The 9,532-nt window shown below is 49.9% G+C and overlaps 1 protein-coding gene across 2 annotated transcripts in view; it reads left to right on the top strand.

Moving 5' to 3' along the window:
- Positions 1–851: 851 nt before the first annotated feature.
- COPG1 (COPI coat complex subunit gamma 1) overlaps positions 852–9,532 on the top strand; it is a 34,106-nt gene continuing 25,425 nt past the window's right edge. The window contains exons 1-2 of one of the 2 annotated variants that reach the window (XM_084632861.1): positions 852–943; positions 9,017–9,069. In XM_084632861.1, the coding sequence (XP_084488987.1) occupies positions 916–943; positions 9,017–9,069 (81 nt within the window). In that variant the 5' untranslated portion in view covers positions 852–915. Of the gene's footprint in view, positions 944–4,769; positions 4,925–9,016; positions 9,070–9,532 lie in introns of those variants that run through there. The other variant, XM_084632860.1, reaches the window with a different exon arrangement.

Raw genomic sequence — 9,532 nt, 5'->3', positions numbered from 1 at the left:
TTCTGCAGAGAATGTACAGACAGACGTGTGATATGTACAGTAAAAAGTGGCATTTTCAAATCCGATCTGATTTCTTTACAACACTTTGGACTATCCTGTCACTCCACATCTTGCTACATCTTTAATAGGCCGGAAGACCCTTACACCCTAAGGGGTCATGCATTTCTATAGTCACTTAGTACAAGCACGTCAAATCTTACAAACACAGAACACCTTACCATGTATAGAACCCTAAGAAAATGAAGTTGTCCCAAGGTCACCCCTGAAGTCAACCATCTGGAGAGGGAAATGGGCCTTGGTGTTTTACTGATGGACCGGGGTGAGATGAGAGAGGAAGAGGGGTAGGAGTTCCTAAGGTTACTGCAGTACCCCATGGAGTTTGTTTTAGTTCCACATGGATAAAATGTGCTAAGCCCTTGAACCACTGCTCCCTGGCTGACCCAGGTACAGCACTGATGAGCTTTAGAAGCAGCTGTGCCCAGCCTTCCTTGACCAAATTCAGGGGTCAGTGTACAGAAATAAAAATGAAAGGCAGGGTAATTCACAGAGAGGGATCATCTCAAAAAATGAGACAACACTGGTCCATTGAAAGAAATGAAGTTACACCAGTTTACATCAGCAATGGATCGGACTCCCTGCCTCTGATGTCTTGTCTGGGTCCCCACACCAGCAAGAGATCTAGCAGAATTGCTGGCTTTTACAAGTGATGAATGCAACTGTGTGTAACTGTGAAGTGTCCGGTTTCCCTGTTGGACCCTGACTCCAACTTCTTCAGTGAGGTTTTGAGATAACAGCACAGAGCTGGGGCTGACACACTGGTACAAAGTACACAGGCCATTTACACAGAACAAGTAAAGGACAGACCAGAAAGAGAAACTGTACTCAAACTAGCTGGAGTTTATCCCAGACATTGCCATGTTCTCTGAGGACTACTTACTCTACAGTAAGTACATTTCTTATTACATATTTTCTCAGCAGGCATTAAAGCAGAGCTACGGTGTCAGGCTACATGCCCTTGAACAGACTTCCTATGCACTTCTTGATTTAGGGGATCAGGGAGGTGAACAAAACAGTATGCCATTGGGAGGCAACTTCAGGTAAAACACCGCTAACTTTGACAATAAGATCTGTAGGTAGATTCATAACATACCAGGCTTCTTTTTGAAAGCACTTTGAATCCAAGTTGGGATAACTGCAGAAGATGATGAAGCAATCCACAGCTCAGGGTGGCTGACCACCCCATTTGTTTAAAGGACTAAATGATCCCACCCAGCACTGTCTGACTTATAGCCATATCAGCTGGTGCTGTGACCCAGTCAAATCTTGAATCTCACAAGTTAAGAAGGGCTGGGCTGGATCAGAACTAGTCCTTGATGACTCACCTGCAAAGGTAGTGTAAAGTTTCAGTGGTTCGGTAAGTAATGCCCTTCTCTCTGAGTCAGCACTGAACAAATGTGCCAACATGATAGGAGGTGCTGTGCTGTATGGCTGGTGCCATCTGTTAGAATGAGATGTACAAATTAAGTCATGATTTCGTTTGGTCATTAACAATCCCATGGTGTTTTTTTACAAGAGCCAGTCTGCTAACCGCAGTGTCTTGGCCAAATTCGACTTAATTCCATTCTGCTTTCCTTAATTTCCCCTGTAGTTTACATAGGATATAGTATGTTTTTTCATATTCCTACATTGTTTAGTATTACTGTGCTCTCTTCAACAGCTGTCATGTTGCACCTTAGTGGTGGATGAGATAATCCCAGTACATAACCTAGTAAACTGCTTTGGGGGAAAGGAGCAATATAAACAAACTGTGAGGTATTACTAGTTAGTCCTTGCTTGCCTGCAACAATCCTGACACAATCCAGAAGACTGTTAGAGCTATTCAAGAGGTCGATAAGAGGAGCAAAGTCATCTGTGGGATGCATTACTGCTATTTTGGGGGTGTGCCGTAGATGGGTTCATGATGCCAGGAAACAGTAGTGGTATTTCTTGGGCAAGGCAGGAATGGAAAAGCTCTTGGGGTTGAACTAGAGCCTGGTTTTTAGAAAGACATCCAGTTCTGATTAAAAGATTTCAAATGATGGAGAATCCACCACATCCCCTGATACATTCTTCCAATAGTTAATAACTCATCACTTTTAAAAATTTGCGTTTTATTTCCAGTTTGGAGTGTCTAGCTAAAATATTCCAACTATGAGCACCACCACCTGTCTTAGTTGAGTATTCTATTTTTCTATATTATACTCAGACAGTTATGGTGAGCTCTGTGAGACAGGAACGCTTTACTGCTTTGGTGTGGCTCATGCACTGGACTACAACTTTCAACATGAGGGAAGGGATTCATTTTAAAAAAAATACATCAACAGTGTGAAACATTCATATTTCCTCCTTTAAGCTTTGAATGGGAATGCAAGCTTTACTCAGAGGGGAACTGCACCCCCTGAAATGAAGCCTTTAAAAATAACCATGTGAAATCAGCAGCTGGCTTTTAAGCCTAGAATAACAGAACCGTGTATGATTGTAAAGAAAACTCAGGCTGTCCCAATGGCCTATACAGAAAGAAAATAGGAAATGGCCACAATGGGACTGCAGAAATGACTCCAGCAGCCACTCTGTCCTCAGTGATAGCTCATATGTGGCAGCAGGTGTATTACTGCAGAAGGGAACGTGAGCCAAGACCCCTTCAATAACCCCATCAGATTCTCAAAGAACATCCTGTGATCTTTAATACTCTCCTCCAACAGACCCCTCTAGATATGGGCAGAAAGGATTTGGTTTAACATTTCACAAAAGTCTTAGGTTCAATATACACCTTAAAGGTCTCTCACATCCTTCACTATAGGCTGGAAATGCCACCCACTTTTGAGCCCGGTTGCCAGTGAAAGGCCCCAGGAAACTGGTGGGGCAGGACCACTATGCAGTAGATAAAGGAGATGACTTGGCACAACCCTATCAATTATATGTTGTCAGGTCCCACAGTTGGCAGGAGTTATTCTCCCTCTAATAGCACTGAGCTTCCCCAGGAAATAGTATTCCTGTGTCCCAAACCCGCTGCACAGAGGGGCAGGAGATTAACAAATACAGCATGTGAAATAACCTAGGTCCAGAGAAACTTTTAACTACCCAGGTCATTGCCCCATAGGCTCTGTGATCCCCTCAGTTTACTCCCCACAGGCTCTGGGCCCCCCTCAGCTGCCGCCCCGCCCCCCCGTCACCACCCCCAGGCTCTGGGCCCCCCTCAGCCACTGCCCCGCCCCCCCGTCACTGCCCCCAGGCTCTGGGCCCCCCTCAACCACTGCCCCGCTCCGAGGCTCTGGGCCCCCCTCAGCCACCGCCCCAGGCTCTGGGCCCCCCTCAGCCACCGCCCCGCCGTCATTGCCCCCAGGCTCTGGGCCTCCCTCAGCCGCCGCCCCGCCCCCTGTCAGCGCCCCCAGGCTCTGGGCCCCCCTCAGCCACCGCCCCGCCCCCCCCATCACTGCCCCCAGGCTCTGGGCCCCCCTCAGCCACCGCCCCGCTGTCAGCGCCCCCAGGCTCTGGGCCCCCCTCAGCTGCCGCCCCGCCCCCCGTCACCACCCCCAGGCTCTGGGCCCCCCTCAGCCACTGCCCCGCCCCCCCGTCACTGCCCCCAGGCTCTGGGCCCTCCTCAACCACTGCCCCGCTCCGACGCTCTGGGCCCCCCTCAGCCACCGCCCCGCCGTCATTGCCCCCAGGCTCTGGGCCTCCCTCAGCCGCCGCCCTGCCCCCCCCATCACTGCCCCCAGGCTCTGGGCCCCCCTCAGCCACCGCCCTGTCATTGCCCCCAGGCTCTGGACCCCCCTCAGCCACCGCCCCGCCGCCCCCGTCAGCGCCCCCAGGCTCTGGGTCCCCCTCAGCCACCGCCCCGCCGTCAGCGCCCCCAGGCTCTGGGTCCCCCTCAGCCGCCGCCCCCGTCACCGCCCCCAGGCTCTGGGCCCCCCTCAGCCACCGCCCCGCCGTCAGCGCCCCCAGGCTCTGGGTCCCCCTCAGCCGCCGCCCCGCCGCCCCCGTCACCGCCCCCAGGCTCTGGGCCCCCCTCAGCCACCGCCCCGCCGTCAGCGCCCCCAGGCTCTGGGCCCCCCTCAGCCGCCGCCCCGCCCTCCCGTCAGCGCCCCCAGGCTCTGGGTCCCCCTCAGCCGCCGCCCCGCCCCCCCATCACTGCCCCCAGGCTCTGGGCCCCCCTCAGCCGCCGCCCCGCCCCCCGTCAGCGCCCCCAGGCTCTGGGTCCCCCTCAGCCGCCGCCCCGCCCCCCTGTCACCGCCCCCAGGCTCTGGGCCCCCCTCAGCCACCGCCCCGCCGTCATTGCCCCCAGGCTCTGGGCCCCCCTCAGCCGCCGCCCCGCCCCCCGTCAGCGCCCCCAGGCTCTGGGTCCCCCTCAGCCGCCGCCCCGCCCCCCGTCAGCGCCCCCAGGCTCTGGGTCCCCCTCAGCCGCCGCCCCGCCCCCCCGTCAGCGCCCCCAGGCTCTGGGCTCCCCCTCAGCCACCGCCCCGACCCCCGTCAGCGCCCCCAGGCTCTGGGCCCCCCTTGCCACCGCCCCGACCCCCGTCAGCGCCCCCAGGCTCTGGGCTCCCCCTCAGCCGCCGCCCCGCCCCCCGTCAGCGCCCCCAGGCTCTGGGCTCCCCCTCAGCCGCCGCCCCGCCCCGCCCCGCCCCGCAGGCTCATTGGATCCCGCAGTCACTGCCCCGCCCCCCCGCGCCCAGCGCGATCGCCCAGCACCACCAGCCACGTCACCCCGAGCAGCCTCCAGCCCGGCATGCGCATGCGCGGCGCTGCCCGGCGGAGCTGTCCCAGTGACAGGCTGGCAGGAAGCGGCGCCGCGGCCGGAAGTGGAGGTGCTGGGCTGGAGACCCCCGCGCGCCCCCAGCCCCGGGCAGGATGCTGAAGAAGTTTGACAAGAAGGATGAGGAGGCCGGTGAGCGTGTGACGGGCCCGTCCCGGGGGGCTGTGCCGACGTGGGACCCTCTGTCTGCCCCCTGACCCGACCGCGCTGCCCGGGGCCAGCTCCCCGCCGGCTGGCGTCCCGAGCTGGCCTCCGTGCCCGGCCTCGCGGCCCCACGGGTGGGCGCTGCTTTTCAGCGTCCGCCCAGCCCTTTGCTCCGGGTCTCGGCTTGTGAGGTGTCCCCGGCTAGTGACCTTTCCAGGCGTTCTCCTTAACTCTGCCCGCAACGCCCCCCCGGGGCTCTGGCTGCCCGTGCGAACTTTGCCCACCCAGTTAAGGACGCCAGATGAAGTTGTGGGGGCCTTTATTTTCTGGCCTGCTCACCTCACCTTGCGCCCCACGGATTTATAGGAGTCCTGATTTACCCATTGCTCTGCGGTGATGTCCCAAAGCCAGCTGCACAGTGAGGGGCAGGTGATTAAGGAGGATGCCCCTGAAATGACATCTAGAGAAACCCTAACTACCCCGTCCCCTCATGCTCTGCCTCCTCTTCTCTCCTTTGCCTGTCTCCTGGCTCTCTGTCGCCCAAAGCAGTCACTGGCCCGCCTGGCTTCTGTGTTGGTAGCTTTTAAAAATGTATGGTTGATATTCTGATGTACCAATTGCAAGTTTATAAAGCAACCTCTGTGTCCTTTTAGTGGCAGCATCTTTGCCTAGAGCCACATTTGCTTTATTTGTGTGTAGATTGCTGTTCAAGATGTTTTATGTAAATGTAAAGCTGGTGATTTTTTTTCAGGAGACCGTGTTTGCCATAGTGTAAAATATTGATCTCCTGATAATTGCCGTAGAGTAAAATATTGATGAACTGATACAAAAGTTGGGGTTGGAACTCAGATGGCATGGAGATGAGCACAATATAAACAGAAAGGTGGGGTTGGGTAAGCATTGTGGAAATGATTATTGGGCAAACTTGATCTATATCATTTACATAGTATTTGAGTGTCACACAGCATAGGAGACTGGACCATAGCATCTGGAAATGGAAAATCTTTATTAGGTTCTCATTGGTCCATGCCAGCGCAGGATGATGAAGTAGTCCAGGGAGCTGCACCACCTTCACTTGACACAGCAACCTGAGCTGTTCTGCACATTAATACATGACTCACAGTCAGAAACATGTATATGAGAAAAATTCTCCTGATTGTCAAACCAAGCGTTAAAGCAGCCTAGAAACTGGCTTATAGTCTCTCCAGTAGTGTTTGTGTCACGCATGTTGTCTCTTTTTAGCAAGATGACTGCTGCAGCAGTGACTCTGAAATGCTCAAAGTGACTTTAAAATATTGTCTTCAAAATTGTGTTGCAGGACCTTTCATAACATTGTACTGAGTAGCACAGGTGCAGCTTCTAGGTATTTTGGAGCAGCTCTGCCAAATCATTCATTGCTTGCTTCTCCATCTGCTGCTCTTTAACAGAGGAGCAGTGTCTGGATAAAAGGAGAAGGCTGTATCATATTTGCTGCATGATCCACATAGAATCAGTGCTGGATATGACAGTGCTGGACAGAAGGCCTGTCCAGATAGGTGTTTGAGTTTTCGCTTGTACCTCATGGTGTCTTCTTCAAGTTCACGTGAAACTCTCTTTCTTCTAGGCCATTCATGTAATATAACTTGCTCCTTTTGTAATTTTAGTAATTTAATTCTAAAATAATCTGAGTGATTGGTCTCAGGGATGTATCTCTGCATATGTGTGGCTTCCAGGAATGTCTTTACTTTTTTATTTTAATGTATGTTTAAACCCTTTGCTCAGGTTTCGGCTTTATCCCAGGCTTCCTTTGCATCTTTTCTTCATCTCAGTACTTGATAAGGTATGATCATTTAGGAGGGAATCTGTTTTTGGCCACCTTTTCAGGGACGTCTCCTTAACTGCATCCTCAACATTTGTAAGTGCATCTGGTTGCCCATGCAAACTTTGCAAACGCAGCTGAGGTCAGTCGAAGATGTGGTCCTTTATTTCCTCGCCTTGGCTCTACCACCTCATTTTGCTTCCCACTGATTAATAGAAGCCCTTGTTTACCCAACCATCTTTACTACTTGGACAATTTCAAAGGCCTTCTAAATTATTTTGTTGTTCTTCTTTGTGGTCATTTCCCCTTCCCTTTTTCTGTGTTAAATGAAGATTTCTAGCATCCCTGCACACTTCTTCCTCCATCCAGGTTACCTACACGTGCACAAGGTGACAGTCCAAAAGCTAATCGTTGTGATGCTCCACTGAGCACATTGAAAATGGCAAGAGTACAGGATAGAACAATCTTAAGTGCAGTAGCTCATCCCTTGATTTACTGACCCGGTAGATTAATATTTTATGTGGAATCCTGAAATCCCAAAAAAGATGTTCTTGTGATTCACGCCTGGGGCTGGGAGTCAGGGTGTTTGGGTTCTATCCCAATGTGTTCTACAGACTTCTTATGTAGTCTTGGTCAAGTGACTTAAGGACATATTTTCAAAAGTGGACTCTAATTTTGGGTGCCCAACTTTAGACCTGTAATATTTCTGAGCATATCAAGTTGGTCACGCAAAAACAGAGGCCATGTTTGGAAGTGTAGCCCTTAACTTCTCTGTGCCTCAGTTTTCACCATCTCTAAAATAGGGATAATTGTTTAGATCAAAATATGTAAAGTGCTTTGAGATGCTTAGATGAAAGGTGCTAGAGAAGGGTGAAGTAATCTATGGTGATGTTGTTAATGGCAGATTTTAGAATCACAAATAGAGGAGGTCAGAGTGGCTGTCAGGATGCAGAATTAGTTGTATGTAGTTGCCAGTAAAATTACCAGGAGTGCTTTTTCAAATCTCTCTTTGGAACATGTGCACATGTACACACTGGAATTTTTTGCTAACCTTCTCACTCCTCATTCTTCTTTTCCCACTCCAACATGTAAGTGTCCAAGCTTTGGTACAGGGTACTGTCTTTGTAACTTATTCTGAGCCTAATTGCTGCATCTTATTTACATAAGAATTAGCAGAATGCAATGCTCTATTATGATCTGAACTTGAAACTCACAAACTCGGACCAGTAGTCTTTGTAAGAATCATCCCTATAATAATGCATTTTATGTTACTTTGAGCATTTTGGAGCCATTGCTGCACGCAAACACCGCAGGAACCTTGTCTTTAGGGATGATTCTTACAAAGACTACTGAGCCCAGCATGTGATGTTTCAAGTCCAGATCATTGCATGCCAGGACCTCTACTCTTTCCAGGCAGCATCTCTGTATTAAACATGACCTGGCCATAGGCTGCAGTGTGGAGTTTCATGGGCTGTATATAGCCTGTGGGCCACACTGAGGTTAGGCACTAATGAAATTTGCTTATCAATAGCTATCAGCTTATGAAAGGCTGCAGTTCACTAACAAACACTTAATGAGGACTAGATACTAATCATAATTGTAGTTCTTGCCTTCTGATCATTCCAGACCCATTTTTTGCTGTTTTTCGTTAGAAAGTAGCATGCAGTCTACTAAACAGAATGATTAAATACACTTTTTCCAAGCTCTCCAGTTCACTGCCTTGGGGTTTTTTTAATTAGCTGTATAGCCAAAAATATAGTTTACTGATGAATTCTCTGATTGTTTTATAATGCAAAGTATAAAGTATTCCAGATTCGCACAGTCTGGTGTTTTGGTGTTTTCTATGGCAGTTGCTACACTGGGTTTAATTTCTGGGCCTGATCATTTGCTCCCATAGGTGGCAGTCCTCTGAGACCTGGGGACTGAAAGTGGGAGCTCTTTATATTCAACAACCTCCTCTGGCCCATTTAGGAGTAACATTGATTAGCTCTGAAGAAAGTCTCATACAGTTTTTCTTAACTGATGGATAATTGCTGCAAGGTGGGGAGAACTTATAGGAAGTCCCAATTGAGGAGGGGATAAGGTTGACCAGTTTGTAATGCCAAGAAGAACAACAACAATCACTTCATGTTTTAGGAAAATTCTCTGAAAAGTGAGTTCATGTTTAAGCTATTTTAAGTTGTAGGCGTAAAAGAAAGGTATGATCAGAAGGGAGGCTTTCTAGTGTCTTTTCACATAGCACAATTCCTGGGATCACTCTTGTTAATTATCTTATTTTACAGGTGGAGGTTCCAACCCATTCCAGCACCTGGAGAAAAGTGCAGTGTTGCAAGAGGTAAATTCTAAAAATCCTATGTCTTCTATGAACATCCTCAGTGGTATAGTCTCCTCTCTGGGGTAGGAAGTTAGAGCTCTTTAGAAATTAACTGCACTTTTGTCCCAATCCTGCTGGCATTGAAATAAATAGTAAAGCAGAAGTTCCCATTGATTTTTTTTTTTTTGGAGGGGACACAATTGGATCCTGTTTGTATAACAATTAAAAGAGTTAGTAAACTGTAAATGGATGTATTTTTGTCCGTAGGAAGAACAGATTTTCCCAGTTTTTCCCAATCCTTCTTACTAAGGGGGAATCTGCCTTGGGTGCCCTAAAATTCTAATAGGATAGGGAAATTAAAAAACAGGATGTGGTTGGTTATTGGACAATCTTTGCCTTTAAAGGGTGGTTCTGCTCTGACAAATGACCTTTTTTTTTTTTTGGTTAAAGGCCTCTTTTTTCGTCCGCAGACCTGCTCCTTGCA

This window comes from Lepidochelys olivacea (assembly GCF_965140295.1).
Source record: "Lepidochelys olivacea isolate rLepOli2 genome assembly, chromosome: 7".
NCBI lineage: Eukaryota > Metazoa > Chordata > Testudines > Cheloniidae > Lepidochelys > Lepidochelys olivacea.
This window is presented reverse-complemented; position numbering and strand designations above follow the sequence as displayed.